Source organism: Mesoplodon densirostris, chromosome 15 (assembly GCF_025265405.1).
Source record: "Mesoplodon densirostris isolate mMesDen1 chromosome 15, mMesDen1 primary haplotype, whole genome shotgun sequence".
Lineage (NCBI taxonomy): Eukaryota > Metazoa > Chordata > Mammalia > Artiodactyla > Ziphiidae > Mesoplodon > Mesoplodon densirostris.
In genome coordinates this window covers 25,497,501-25,513,035 of record NC_082675.1, presented here as the reverse complement: position 1 = coordinate 25,513,035, position 15,535 = coordinate 25,497,501, and the positions used below count along the sequence as shown (strand labels likewise).

The following is a 15,535-nucleotide window of genomic DNA, read 5'->3' as shown; positions in this document are numbered from 1 at the left end:
CTGCCTCAGGACACTGCCATGGGGGCCACGGGTCCGTCGGGACGAATAAACAACCCAGAGTTCATGCCAGTCCTGGGGCTCCTGTGCTTTCCTCATCCTGCGGGGTTTGCAGTACAGAAGGTTGGGTAGGGTGAGGGCTGAGAAGGACCCCTGTCCTGCTGCACCCACCTCAGCAGGGTGTCCCTGGACATCAACCTTCTGGGGACCCACCTTGACTTTGGCCACTGTGAGGCACCAGCTCTGGCCTGGGCTGACCCTACAGGCGAGGGGTTCATCCTCACTGTTCCTCTCCAGAAACAACCAGGGGCCTGCTGGGTGCAGTCCAGACCCCCTGGAGGGGCCGTGTTTCCCCCCAGCCTGGGATTCGCTCCGGATCAGGGCAGTTATAAGAGGGACAGAGGGGCACCTCCCCCCACCCCATCCTGCACGGCTCCATGCCTAACGGGAGGCCTGGCACTGCGAGGGCTCACAGGGGTCCCAGCAGGTCCCAGAGACCAGCAGTGGGGTCAGATGCCCTGCAGAACTCACCCGCCTGCCAGCGTGAGAGTATACTGCCCACTCGAGCTGCAGAGCCCGGCCTGGCACCACCCCCCCAGCCCCACCTTCTCTCTCTGGATGTCACTCTTGATCTGGGAGATCTTGATCTTCATGGCATCCAGCTCCTCATCCAGCACCAGGGGGATGTTGGGTGCGGCCTCCGAGTCGTCTACTGTCTGGAAGCTGAGATCCGTGAGCGGGATGTACCATTTGCAGTCGTATTGCTGGGTTTTGCTGGGTGGGGGGAGGGGCAGGTTAACAGGCTGACCACCTTCCTTTGCTTAAGTCACTGCTTTCGACTCTGGGGAACCCTAAGTTCATGGCCACGAAGTTTACCTGACTTTCAAACTCTGCTCATGGTCCCTGAGACAGGCTGGGATAAGGCCACAGGCAGACACTGGCGACCCAGCCTCGGTGACCCCTGGGGAGGGGCATTTTGCACGTGTGACCCAGGCCCCACGGGTCTGACAAGCCATCATCCACCCTACTCTGTGCTGACGGTGGTGGCTCATAGGCTCCCTGACGCAGGAGACCACCTAGGCCGCCAATGACAGTCAGGAGAGGGCTACAGACACGTCCAGAGCTGTAGAGTTTGAGGGGCTACAAATCTACCCGGTGTAATCCCCACCTCGACAGACGGGGAAACCAAGGCTCTCTTCTAATTAAATCCACTCAGCGTGGCGATGGCAGAATGGGGTGAAGAGCCCAGTTCTGGTTCTTCCCAACGTGACCTTCTTTCCTCCATTCCAGCTACTGCTTCCCCACTCCCCCGGCCCCCCACTGCTGCAACCTGTGTGGTCTGATTCCTGGGGGTTTGGGTGGGGTCTGCAGGCCAATGCTGAGAATCACTTAGAAGCCACCATGATCTCAGGAAGACAAAATGTAGGGATCACCTAGTGATGCCCTCCGAGGACAGGGGAGGGGCAGCCAGTGTCCATCCCCCACCTGCACCAGACCCTGCAGCCCCCTGACCTGTCTGGGTCACGACATGACAGCCCCCCACTAGCACCTGAAGTCATAGTCAACAGCCTGGTCACCCACCCAGACCCTGAATGTCTCCAGATTCCTAATGATGAAATTTGACCTTGAGCCTGGCATCACGTCCAGTTGGAAACAGAATGTAGCTTAACGAGAGCAGCCTGGCAACAGGTTACGACCTCTCGAGGCTCACTGGAAAGAACACCAGGTCTCCTACTATAGAAACCACCCCGTACCCCGGGGACCCTCCTCTCGGCCGGGGCCGCATGGTCACTCACCCTCCGCTCTGCTTCTTGAGCTTGGTGCACAGGAGCAGGTCAGTGAAGAGGAAGACGTGCCGCAGCTTGCGGGCCCCCTCCACCAGCTCCACCATGAAGCTGTCCTTCAGCAGCTGCCGGTGCTGCGGGGGTGGGGGGGGCTGGTCAGGGCAGGGGCAGCCTGGGCCTCCACCCCCCCCACCTCCAACCCTTACACCCACTTTCCAGCGCTCCTTCCACCTCATCCGCCCGCAAACACACACGCCAAACGCCTTGCTCTTTGTTCATCAAAGTTCCCAAACCCAGACAGAGTCACAGCCACTGGCCTGGAGGCCGGAGGAGACACTGCAGCCAAGGCGACGGGAGAGCCCCTCTGAGCAGGGCGGCCCATACATCCTCAGGACAGGCCTGGAGACCCAGGCAAGACGCTGGTCACGTGGAGAGGGGACGTTCTCGTACGGGGACCATCAAGGCTCAGGTAACAAGAGCTTGGTGCTCGGCCTAGAGGGGACTGCCTGGTAAGGGGGGAGGAGACAGGCCGGGAGAACTCCGAGAGGGGGCAGTCACGCTAAGGGCTGGGCCTGGATCTGAGGGCATCAGGAGGCCGGGCAGGGGTCCCCCAGCTGGGATCCCACATTCTAGTCCTTCTGAGGTCAGTGACCACTGATGGGCAGGGGCCCACATAGGGGTTTTACACCTCTGATGCCCACCCCTGACCCTGAGGCATCCTCGAAGGAGCAGGGAGACTAGAAGCACCAGTCCCCAGCAAGCCCTGTGCCTCTCTGCCCCTGGGAGCTTCATCTGAAAGACAAGGGATGGTCCCATGGCTCACAAGTTTCCAGGGCACATGGAGGTAAGTCAGTAATTCAGCTGACAAACAGTGCCCGCCACCTCATCCGGGCTGGCGCTGTGCTGTGCCAAGGACACAGAGACAGGATGAGAGGCTGCCCGACGCATGCCCCGGGTGTGCTGTGCCAGCACGTGGCCTGTCATTGGATGTGACCCTCCTGTTGTGGGTGAGTCCTCATGCCCACTTCGAAGATGAGAAGCCTGAGCCTCAGGGAGCTTCACCATCCATCCCAGGCAGCACAGGGAGAGAGCGGGGACACTCAGGGGTCTGTGCCCAGGAGAAGAGACCAGGTGCTCACTGGGGACCCTGCCCTCCTGGCCTCAGGGAAGGCCCCCCAGAAAGGGCGACTCCCCACCCCTCTCTGTGATGGCCTGGGAAGGGTCCGGAGGGTCAGGCACACACACCACAGGGGGCAAAGACCCATAGCGTCTCCCTACCCCTGTCACCCACCCCCCCAACAGGTCTGGGCACCTGGCTCCACTGCCACCTGTCACCTGAGGTTCTTCTCAGGGAACCTGTGCCTCCCTGAACTCCCCCCACACTCTCAGCAGGAGCCCCCCAGAAGCAAATTCAGCTTGGGCCAGGCCCCCCAACACTCCCACATCACCATCATGCACAGCTCACTCACAGCAGCCGGCCAGGCCCTGGCACGGAGACTGGATGATTTACATGGGAGCTGCCAGTGCCAACCAGACCATAAGTGGGAGGGCAGGAGGGCTGCCCACGTGCCCAGGCCATGACCCATCGTCACTGCCCTCCCCCGCCTGCTGTGGGCATAGGCAAGCCCCGCGTCCGCACCCATGGGAAGCACAGAAGCATGTGCACCTGGAAACACGGCCATGCAGCACTGGGGACCTGGGCAGCCTGACTGCGGGGTCTGTGCCGGGGGGCAGGTCCTGGGACACTGAGGTCCTCGAGGAATGCCCCCTCGGCAGGGACACGGCAGATGGTCTTCCAGCCCAGGAGCGGGGACCAAGGGACCTTTTGTGAGGGGGGGACTGCAGTCCTTTCTCCATACAAAGGAGCTGAGCTTCTGGCCATTGCCAGCAGAGGGCCCCCGACGTCCAGCTCAGAGGTGGATTCGTCCCCTCTGTCAGCAGGTCAGAATCGTCCAGGGTCCCAGCCCTGATGGAGCCCCCTGCAGGCCCTCCCCTCCTCCCCGCTGGGTCCTGCCGCTCACAGGTTCATCCGAAGTCCCACCCCAGCCACCAACTTCATCCTCCAGAGGCCACCAGTGTCACCCTGGCATTTGTGGCAGCCCGTATAGCCACCCACCCGTGTTAGCAGACACGGGCTCAGAAGGCAGCCCTGGGGGGCTCTGATGGGTGGACTCAGTTGCCAGGCCCCTCCCCATGCACCCCTGTCTGTGCACATCCTTGTCTTTCCAGGAGAAGCCCCCCAGCCCATGATGTTCTGATCTAAGCCTTGCTCTGTGCTGCACCCTGTCTCCGAGGGCCACACGAGGTGCACAGTGTGGGGAGTGGACGGTGTGGCTGTCCTCTGAGCACAGTAGGACTTTCTCACCACGAGCTTCCCCATCGTGGCAGATGTCCTCCCTCCCAAGGAGGTCCCAGGCCTCACTTCTGAACCCCAGCCCACCCTGGGGTCCTGCAGTGGCTCAAACAGAAAATGCGCAGCAGATGGGCAGGAAGGGTCTCCCAGCTCCAGGAAAGCAGGGCCCCCAACCACGATACTGGCAAATCCACGAAGGGAGCCCGGACCCTGGCCCAGGGATCAGGCCTCATTCTGTCTCTATCTGTAGACCCCAGCCCCCAGCTCTCGAGGACGTCCCAGGCAGGGGTGTGGGTGTGGATCTGCCTGTATCCTGGTCTAGCCGCCATCTATCTCCCTTACTATGCTCCTGACGGAGAACCCTGAATAAAGGCACGTACGACTCAGACTCCCGACCTTTCAGGGTCACCGGCCTTTCTCCCCCATTCGTGGCTGAGGCACCCAAGCGATTCCCCTCAAGGAGCAGACACCACAGGTCAGCAGGGCCAGATGCTGGTGGGGATGGGGTGGGCGCAGGTAGAAGCCCTGCCCCCATGAAGCACCAGCCCCTACACACTTCCCACTCAGGCGCCCCGGGACCCCGACCATGGGTCCACGGGGAAGGAGGCCTGGGATACAGATGCGGGCTCAAGGGCCTGGCTGACAACTGCCAGGCGACATCTGATTTTCCTCAATTCCTGAAGGCAGCTGCTTCCAATGATCCAAAGAGCGAGGAGGCACTTCTCCCCGGGGAACCTAAGTGCAGCGGAGACACAGGCGCAGACTCAGCACCCACAGAAGGACTCGCACAGCTGCTTCCCAGGAGGGCGGTGCTCTTATAAAGGAACTGCCTGCGAGAGAACATGGTGTCCCAGGAGGGGAGACCAAGCAGCACAAACCCAACAGGGACAGGAGTCTTGGCGGAAGCAAATCCTGAGTCTTGTGAGACCGTGTGAACTGCTGACAAGGGAGGCCGAACACTCAGGTACCACTTCCCACACAGGTGTGGAAGCACAGGGCTGAGAGCAGCCTGCCCGCCAGCCCCGAGTCCTGGCGGGTCAGCCTCGGCGCCGCCGGGCACCTGGCACACTAACGGGAAGAGGAGTGGCTCCGAGCGGCAGCTACAGTAAGGTTTGCTGCCAGCCCACGTGTTGCTGGGCCATACGGCTCCTGTCCCTGCACGAGACCCCAGAGGCCGCGGGTCCGCACCCCCGCCCCGCCCCACAGTGCCACTTCCAACGAAAGATGCTCACACTAGATGCCGCCCCTGACTGGCACACCTCTGCCATCTCTCTGCAAGCTGCCTGGCACGGGGCTGGGCCCCCCCGGGAAGGAGCGGAGGTGGCAGGGGTGGCGTCTGAGCCCCTCTGTTCCACACCCTGTCATCTACGACGTGCAGAGAGATGGAGACTGGGAGGGGCTGTCAGGGAGGGAGGGAGAAGGGGAAGGAGAGCCCTCCTGGCCGAAGAAGTCAACCACGTTCGTTCTCCAGCTGCAAACACAAACCACACCCCGCTCCCCTTCATCCCCTTTTAAGTCCTTAAACCCACTGTTAACTGTATGTTAATGAAAGAACACTCAAGAGGAACCGAGTGGTCCCCAGGCTCACAAATGCCATCCTCCTTCTCACTGGTCTCCTTAGCTGGGGACCCTGATCCGGCAGGGTGTGTGGTGCCCGGGACATAACCCCCCAAGTGAGGCCTGCACCCCTGAAACCACACCCCGATGCCCTGCACACCGGCCTGGGTTCACCCTGCCAGGGTCAAGGGCCCCCAAGTCCAGGCGTTTCTGTGTTGGGCTGAGCTGTGCGGATACAGTGGGCCCCATGCCCACCTCTGCTCGGCCGCCATGCTCACCTCTCCCTTTTTCACGGTCATGGACTGCCGGCGGGGCGTGATCTCCTCGTTAATGCTGGACAGGAAGTTCTGCGAGATGCGGAGGGCGTCTTGCAGCAGCAGGTGGTCGGGGTGGCCAGAGGGGGTGTGTTTCAGCAAGTCCTACATCGGACGAAGGATGGAGTCAGAGCAGCCCCGGCATCTCTGCTGTGAGAGCCGCAGGCATGCTGGGTGTGACCTGGGGCCACCTCTCACCATGGCCTGGGCCACGCAGCAGCACTCGTGCGAGCACTGTGCCGGGAGCAGTCCCCTAACGGCATCCCCCAAGCCTATGCTGTTTGCACGTTGCAGAGAGGGGCTCCACGCTACAGGTCTGGGGCAGGTTTCTCTACCCGGGCCCTGGCGACATGCAGGGCTGGTTTTGGTGGGGGCTGTCTGGGCACTGGAGGATGCTGGCACCATCCCTGGTCTCTGCCCACTCGATGGCTGTGGTGCCCCCTTATGTGTGGCTGTGACAAGCAAATATGCCCCTGGACATTGTCACAGGTCCCCTGGGGCAGAACCCATCCTGGTCCGCCGTCCCGTGTGAGGTCAGGAGAAAGCCCCTGACCTTCCCGTCTCCTCCTCTTTTAGATCAGAGCCTGAGAATCCTTCTCTACTGCGAATGCACGTAATTTGTGTTCAAAGTCTACCGCTTCCTGGTTCAGAGAAACAAAACCCTCTTAGCTCCCAAATCCTACAGCAAAGAGAACCTGGGGAGATGAAATAAGCTCAGGGGAGGCTCTGGTGTTGGGGATCCCAGCCCCCCCCACACCGTTCCTGGTGGCTCTGGTTTCCCCCTGCCAGGCCTGGGCTCATCGTGGTGAGGGGACCAAATAAAGGGTCTCCAGGACTCTAATGGGCCACCGGCCAGAGCCTCCCAAACCGCAAATCTCAGCTTATCTCCCTCCATCCAGGAACTCTTAGTTGGAGGATGGTAAGAAGTTATGAAACGTGCACTGGATGGAAAACCCCGCAGCTTAAAAATGAACGAGGCAGAGCTGTTTGGGCCGAAGTGGGACAACTGCCACAATATGACATGAAGGGGTCAAAAGCCACATGCGAAATGGTATGCACAGCACAACACCGTCTGAGTGATTTAGAAAGATGCCACGTGCGTCAAAATAAAGATCCTTGTGGTGGTGGCTCCTTTGTGGGGAGGAAGCAAGACAGGAAACGGACACTTCAAACACTTCTGTGACTTGGTTGTACATTTTTTTAAAAATGCGCGTGTTGGGCTTCCCTGGTGGCACAGTGGTTAAGAATCCACCTGCCAATGCAGGGGACCCAGCTTCGAGCTATAGTCTGGGAAGATCCCACATGTCGCAGAGCAACTAAGCCCGTGTGCCACAACTACTGAGCCTGCACTCTAGAGCCCACAAGCCACAACTACTGAGCCTGCGCTCTAGAGTCCGCAAGCCACAACTACTGAACCCAACTACTGAAGCCCACGCGCCTAGAGCCCGTGCTCCGCAAAAAGAGAAGCCACCGCAATGAGAAGCCAGTGCACCTCAACAAAGAGTAGCCCCCGCTCACCACCACTAGAGAAAGCCCGCGCAACAACGAAGTCCCAACATAGCCAAAATAAATAAATTTATTTAAAAAAAATGCGCATATAAGACTTGCTCTAAATACAGATGAATAGGGTCACCTGGAAGTAGGATTGGGGCCTTTTTTTCCCTGCTTTTGCTTCTCAGTATTAAGACGACCACTTAATAACGTGCAAGTGACTCCCCACTGCCTTTAGGAGCGGCCCCGCCAGGTGGGACTCCCTGCACACCCTCTCCGCACACTTTCTCCCGGCTGGAGAATGTGGTCTGACCACAGCCCCGGGATGCACCTGCCACTGGTGCCCCAACCTGTGCTATGTGTCCCCGCCGCCTCCCCCGGGAAGCTTCTCCAGCCGCAAGCCTCTGTCCATGTGGGACGGGAGGCTCCCTACCTGTACCCGCTCTGACGAGGCATCTGGAACACCTGGAGAGCCTGCTGCGTTTCCCCCTCCCACCCCCAGGAGCCCAGGGATGGCAGAGGTGCCTCACTGCTGCATCCTCAGTACAGGTGTGTGGCAGAAAAGGGGGCAGGCGGGCAAAATTGACAGACATCAGCGTCAGCCCCAGGACAGAAGCCAAGAACCCCAGGGCGAGGAGGCCCCAGGCCCGAGGGACTCACATGCAGGACCAGTGTGCTCCTTGTGACCCGGTCCACAGGCTTGTAGAGCAGGGCTGCGGAGAGACGAAGGGTGAGAGAAGGCGGACCGCCCGCCTGCCCACCCACCCTCACTGCAAGGGTGGAGGTGGGGGCAGCCCCAGTCTCCACATTCCCTGGGAACCCCACCTCCCCTCCGCTCAGTGACAAGGTTGAACCCGATGCATTGGAAGGTCGGGAACATGGCTGTGAGCCTTCAGTCTGTGACATCAGTGCCAGGTCCAGGGCTGATCAGAACTCGAGCCTGTGTGGCTGACTCAGCAGCAAGCATTCAAAGGCCTCCGTGTCGACGGCCCTCCGGCGTGGGGTCAGGGAGCTGGCCAGCACTCTGGGGAGGAAGCGCCAGCGCAGATCCCAGGCCGGGAGGTGCGGACCAGCACGCTAGGCTCCATGTGTATCCAAGCCTGATGCTGAGATGCGGCTCTCGGTTTTATAAGCGTTTCTGGACCCCTGGACGCCAGCAGCATGGAGCCCTAACCGGCCAGGGCCATCCCCGCTTCTCCATGGTGGGCACAGCCCATCACGGGCACAGGCGCTTCATGTGTTCTCACATGTAGGGTGCAGCTCCGCCCGTAACGCCCACGACTAGTGCAGGGCACGCACTGTTATCCCCATTTTATAGAAATGGGGGATACCGGCTCAGAGGGTGGTGTAGCTGTGGCCCTGGCCCACGTCTGCTATTCTCTGTGAGCGTAACTCCTCCCAAGACCCTAACAGCCAGAAACGAGAAGTACCTTGTTGTTCCAGAGCTCACTCTGCCCAGAGGGATGAGGGCAAACACAGGCCCGGGAGCCCGACTACTTGGCCCTGACCCCTGCCCAGCCACTCTGAATCTGCGTTCTACACTGTCCTTTCCGCTCTAAACCTGTTTTATCATCTGAAACAAGGGAAGACAAGAGCCTCCTGCAGGGCCGTTGGGACAACAAGATGACATTGTAAATGCCCAGCAGTGCCTGCTTTGTGGGCTTCTGATAACTCCCACCTCTTCCTGGATCCCTGCACCACCCCCCAACTCCCATTGGTGGCAACAGGTCCTGACCAGTCCCTCCGCACCCACCACGGCCAGCGCTGCTCCCTCCCCATCCCCCCACCCCCCACTACTGGAAATCTGGAGCAGCAGAGGGGCCAGAGTGTGACCCAGCTGGGCGTCCTGGCTGCTCCTGTCTGCTGGCAGCGGCCGCCACCACAGGGGCATGTAGGGGCCTCGGCACGGAGAACTCACTTTCCAGAGAGTTCTTGGTCGTTTGGTCCTTGGCATCCTTGTTGCTTCTGGCTCTCAGGTTCTGCAAAGAGAAAAGCACGTTTTCCACAGGGCAGATTAAGCAGCTCTGATGTGTCAGCGAGTTCACGGTCAGGAACCTTCAGCAGAACTCTCACCCTCCTCTCACCGCTGAGAAGCCCAGATGTGGCAAACCTCAGGGCTGTGTCTGGGCCACAGCCTGCAGAACGGGGCCAACTGAGCACACGCTCGCCCTGGATGACGCTGCTGACGTTAGGATCAGAAATTCTCTATTCTAAGGGGCTGTCCTATGCACCCTGGGATGTTGAATAGCATCCTATGGGTGCAGCAGCACCCTCTCCTCCTGCTGTGACAATCTAAAACATCCCCCGGCATTGCTAAGTGTCTCCAGGGGACAAAATCAGCGCTGGTTGAGAACCTCTGACACAGAGGATCCTGCAAACCAAGGCAACTGGCAACACCCTTCCTGGGTGCACGGATCAGCTTTCTTGGAGCAGTTAAACAACGTGCAGGGGCTGGTGGGTCAGAAAGAAGAGCACTCGGCCTCGGGGAGGCCAGGGCGGGCCGCTGGCAGGCACTCTGCCTCCACCCCAGCCTCCCCTCCCCTGACTCTGCAAACGTCCCTGCCCAGGAAGTAAGCAGAGCTTTTTAGTGGGTGGGTCATTTTTCAACACAACTGTGTCAAAGGCACCGCTGATTTGGTCCAAGGTACCAAGAGAAATGTGGATAAAAGGTCCCTGTGTGCCTGATATAGTCTCTGGAAAGCAGCTGTGGTTAATCCCAGTACGAGACTTCTGAGCGAACAGAAAACACAGCACAGGAATGGGAAGGGGCCTGGAGATGACCTTCCCAACCTCTCAGGCTGTGGGAAACCTCTTGGGACTAGAAAACAGAGTGTATTTTAAGCTCACGGGGGCCAAACTCACAATGCACCTTGGTGCCTCTCCTGAGAATTTAGCTCCCCTCAATGACTCCACCATCCGTCTGCCTCAGCAGCTCCCAGACGGTGAGGGGGGGGTGAGGGGGCGTGAGAGCTCAAATCTGCAAAAATTAGGTGCCGCTCACATGAGCCAGGGCAGCAGCCCACGTGCCAAGGGCCCCTGGAAGGTGCGATGAACGTGGGCACCTTGAGCATCTCGGGGCTCTCTGCCTTGAGAAAACTTACAAGTTTGGTTTAACCCCACATTTCCCAAACTGACTAGACTCCGGAAGCCCTTTTCACATGATTCCTGTTACCTACTTATTATCTGGGGAGCTCGAGCTCACAGAACCCATCTCAGGCAACTCCAGTCTGACTGGACACTGCAGCACACCCATTTCTCAGGCCAGTCCTGGGAGACATGAAGGACCACTGCTCCACCCTGTCTGTCCTTGGAGATGGACATCCAGTCCCCATGGCTGAGCTCTGACCCCCCCAGAATGCAACTCCTCACACCTCTAAATGCCCTGCTTCTTCTGTGTCCTCTTGGTTCATTTCACTGTCTGTGTGGCTCTAATTTCTCTGGGTCTTTTTTGAAACATGGATGGAAAACCAAAGTGGATACCACCTGATGGTAAAAGTTTCACAGAACCGGCATTTGGCCGCCCCGAACCCGGTCCTGCTGCCTGGGCCTGGGCCTCGGCTCAGATTCCCACCTGTGCCTGGTTGGTGGGACCACGTGACTCCCAGGTGGTGACCCACCATCGCTTCCTCCCTTCTCTGTAGACATCTGTCCTGGTGGACGTGAACTTGGCTCCATTTAACCATAGCCTGCTCTTAAAAGATTATGACTCTAATTTGTCAAAGTCACCTGGGACTTGGCGCCAGCATTCCAGCTGTTAGGTGTATGCGGGCTGCTAGTTTAATGAGCTAAAGAGAGGAACAGACCCAATGCTGCAGGCAAACCAGGGCAGCTTCAGAGGGAAGTGTGGAGCCAGCCTGCAGCCCTGGGTGCATGTAGCCTGTTACCAGCGGCACCAGGTGGGGAGCAGGGCACCCACAGGCTCTGGGGAACGGTGTGGCACGTTATCACCATGGGAGACGCCGGTGCTGGGACCCACACGGCGCAGCCCCCGTGATAAATTATAAAACAGCACAAATCCCCTGGAACAAAGCCCAGGTGTGACAGTCGGGGTATGATCGTATCCCAGCAAGAGACCCTCCCCTGCCGATTTCTAGTTTCCATTTCTCTTCCTAAAGCTGGGGTTTCACTTGGAGGTCTTCCCACCCAGAATCCTTGTTTGGCGGGGAAGGCAGGTCAGGGCTCTCAGGACTACAGGCCTGGGAAGAAGAAAGTATCACCCAACTGCCACGGGCAGAAGCAGGATGGAGCGGGGCAGGGAGGACCTGGCATGGCCACCAGCCCCCGATGGCTGCCCATCTTCTGCATCCGGGGGGCTCTTCCGAGGCCCCTCGTGCTAACACTCCAGGGCTTGAGGTTTCAGAGCCCCCGGGCCGGTGCGGTGCCCAGCCTGCAGCTTCCTCCCACGTGGGTCGACAGAACGCACACCAGCCCCATCCCCCGGGCCGGCTGCAGACCCCAGAGAGGCAGAGCATGACACCTCCCCACCTGCTCTCCATCCGCAAGGTGCAAAGTCGGCCTCAGGACTCAAGTGTCGAGACCTCTGTTAATGGGGCAGAACTACGGACACCCCGAACTGCACACAGACAGTGCAAGTCTGTCCGGGGTACCCCAGAGCTGGGCCCTGGCTGCTGGGGAGGCAGGGTGCTCCTCGGGCTGCTCCGTCTGTCTGCTCCTGACAACCCACAGGCATCTGGAAACAGAGCTGAGGTTCACAACCAGACCTTAGTTTGCTGTGCCTTGCTCTCCCGGGTCACGGTGTGCCAACGACCAGCCCACAGCCCACCCTCAGGAGATGGAGGGGTGCACCTGTCTGAACAGCGTCACACCTACCTCAGAGATTTCTGCAAACTGAGCGTTGGCCTGACAGCACTTCTCAGCCGTTTCCATGGCAACTTCGTAGTTGTCCACAAAGGCCCGGTACACACCCAGCTGGCTGGCCTGCAGGGAGGAAGGAAGAGAGTGTGGGACAGGTGTAGGGCAGGTGTGGGACAGGTGCGGGACAGGCGGTCTCCATCCCTCTGGGTAACGGGCTTCTGTGCACAGCTCTGGAGGAAGCCCAGGTGCAGCAGACAGTGCAGGGCTGCAGGAAACTCAGCTCCTCCACGCTGTCACTGCCTCCCACCTGCTTCCCCTCCCCACGCTCTAAGCACGCTTCCTTCTTCCAAAGCGACACGTTGAGAAGTGACTCACAGCCCTGGGCGGGGAGCAGTTCTCTTCATCCTCCCACCCCACTCATTTAAATGGGACCACCAGCAGCAGCTGAAGTTCCAGGTTATCAGTGAACGTGGATGAGCGTCTCCAGCAGGTGGGATGGAGCGGCCCCTTCTCAGCCTGGCAGCGGGAGACCTCAGTGGACCCAGCCCTGGCCTGAGGGGCCACTGCTCTGCTCCTATCCGATCTCTTCAGACACGCAGGAAACACTCAGTTGAGCTGCCCTTGGAGAATAGGGGCTCGCGCTGCCCAGACATGAGCCCAGCCCAGACCTGGTGACGGGGCCCAGGTGTCACGCTACACACCTGGCAGGTGGGAGACCTCTGCTGCCGGGTGCAAGGCGAGAGGTGTTTGTTTGTCCTGTTCTCAACCAAAGGCATTAATAGAGTGTCTCCTCACTCGGCCTCCTGCTCCAACACTCAGTTGAGTAAAGACTTCCATGGTTGGGGGGAGGTGTCCTGTGTGCAGCCACCACCATCACTGGGCCCCAGGTCACCTCCAGAGGCAGCAGGGAAACCCCGGCCTGGGGTGTAAGGGCAGATGCCGTGACCTGCTGGCCAGGCCTCCCACTGCAGCCGACCAGGAGCGGGAGGCCTGAGGCTTTTGATGATCCTGGTGTTTGGTCTGCATCGAACCTAAATTTTATTTCTACACGCATTTGCATTTATATTGAATTTTGTGTTTCTTCAGATGGCAATCCCAGATGCCCTTGGCACTGTCTGGTCTTCTGGACTCGCTCCTTGAGGGGGCTGCCTGTGGGCCTGGGGGCACGAGAGAAAAAGCAGCAGCTGGAGGAGGCCCTTCCCGGCCCCGCTGATTACCTGGACGAGTTGCTGCATTCCAGACGCCAGGTTCCCTGCCATCTGGTCGAACCCAGAGCCCTGCCTTCTCCCCCTCACCCCCACTCACTGAGCGTCTCCCACAAAAACAAAGGCCCTGCTTGAGGCACTGTCACCTCGAATCATTCAGACACAGCGCAGCCGGCTAGCAGGAGACACACGATGAATAAGTAAAGCAACAAGTAATATGGCAGATGGCTGAAGGCAGAGCAGGTGAGAACAGTGGGGCTGCTTTAGATACTGTGGTCAGGGCGGTCTCTCTAAAGAGGCAACGTGAATAGAGCTGCAATGAACATTTTGGTACATGTCTCTTTTTGAATTATGGTTTTCTCAGGGTATATGCCCAGTAGTGGGATTGCTGGATCATATGGTAGTTCTATTTTTAGTTTTTTAAGGAACCTCCATACTGTTCTCCATAGTGGCTGTACCAATTCACATTCCCACCAGCAGTGCAAGAGTGTTCCCTTTTCTCCACACCCTCTCCAGCATTTATTGTTTCTAGATTTCTTGATGATGGCCATTCTGACTGGTGTGAGATGATATCGCATTGTAGTTTTGATTTGCATTTCTCTAATGATTAATGTCCATCATCGGATGAATGGATAAAGAAGATGTGGCACATATATACAATGGAATATTACTCAGCCATAAAAAGAAACGAAACTGAGCTATTTGTAATGAGGTGGATAGACCTAGAGTCTGTCATACAGAGTGAAGTAAGTCAGAAAGAGAAAGACAAATACCGTATGCTAACACATATATATGGAATTAAAAAAAAATGTCATGAAGAACCTAGGGGTAAAACGGGAATAAAGACACAGACCTACTTGTGAATGGACTTGAGGATATGGGGAGGGGGAAGGGTAAGCTGTGACAAAGCGAAAGTGAGGCATGGACATATATACACTACCAAACGTAAGGTAGATAGATAGTGGGAAGCAGACGCAGAGCACAGGGAGATCAGCTCGGTGCTTTGTGACCGCCTGGAGGGGTGGGATGGGGAGGGTGGGAGGGAGGGAGGGAGATGCATGAGGGAAGGGATGTGGGAACAGATGTATATATATGACTGATTCACTTTGTTATAAAGCAGAAACTAATTAAAAAAATAAAATTAAAAAAAAAATAAAGAGGCAACGTCTTAGCCGAGTCCTGAGGGGATATCACTGTTGAACTGTGTCCCCTCAAAATGCATATGTTGAAGCCCTAACCCTGAGCACCTCAGAATGTGACTGTATTTGGAGATGGACCTAAAGAGGTGATTGGGCAAAACTGAAGCCATTCAAATGGGCCCTGATCCAATCTGACTAGGGGCTTTATGAGAAGAAAAGATTAGGACACAGACACAGAGGGACGACCACATGAGGACACAGAGATGACGGCCTCTACACGCCGAGGAGAGAGGTCTCGGGAGAAACCAGCCCTGCTCACACCTGGATCTCAGACTTCCAGCCTCCAGAAATGGGAGGAGATAGATCTCTGTTGTTTGAGCCACCCGGACTGTAGCAGCCTTAGTAAACCAACACAGGGTCTTTGGGAGGAGAACCCCTTTCATTACCTCTCCTGCCCCCTCTTCCAGGAGCTCACATCTTCCACGTGGTTTTTGAGAAGTTCCAAGCAATTCATGCACTAATCAGAACCCGAGCTGCACCAATAAACCAATGGAGATCACGTGCCCCCCGATGTGAGGCACCGACAGGACACAGCGTCACTGCAGTGGTTTTTTTTTTTCTTCCTGCCAGAAGCGCAGAACCTGAATCTATTCCTGAAGAAACATCAGACCCAAACTAGAATGCACCCTTTAGAAAAATGTCAAGGTTGCGGAAGACCAGCAGAGGTTGAGAAACTGGTACAGATGGAAAGAAACCAAGGAGACCTGACAACCACGTACATCTTGTGACCTGGACTGCATCCGGACTCAGAAGGAAAATGGCTACAAAGAACATGATGGCTAACTTGGGAGAGATCTGTAGAAGCATCGCATATTAAATA

At 57.8% G+C, this 15,535-nt stretch overlaps 1 protein-coding gene across 2 annotated transcripts in view; it reads right to left on the bottom strand.

The window, feature by feature from the left end:
- The window catches only part of BCR (BCR activator of RhoGEF and GTPase), a 100,327-nt gene that overhangs the window by 25,500 nt on the left and 59,292 nt on the right, over positions 1-15,535 (bottom strand). For both annotated transcript variants that reach the window (XM_060118630.1, XM_060118631.1), the window contains exons 5-10: positions 12,327-12,434; positions 9,415-9,475; positions 8,157-8,209; positions 5,970-6,110; positions 1,794-1,915; positions 603-771 (exon numbers count right to left, since the gene is read on the bottom strand). In XM_060118630.1, coding sequence (XP_059974613.1) covers positions 603-771; positions 1,794-1,915; positions 5,970-6,110; positions 8,157-8,209; positions 9,415-9,475; positions 12,327-12,434 — 654 coding nt within the window. The remainder of the gene's footprint in view (positions 1-602; positions 772-1,793; positions 1,916-5,969; positions 6,111-8,156; positions 8,210-9,414; positions 9,476-12,326; positions 12,435-15,535) is intronic.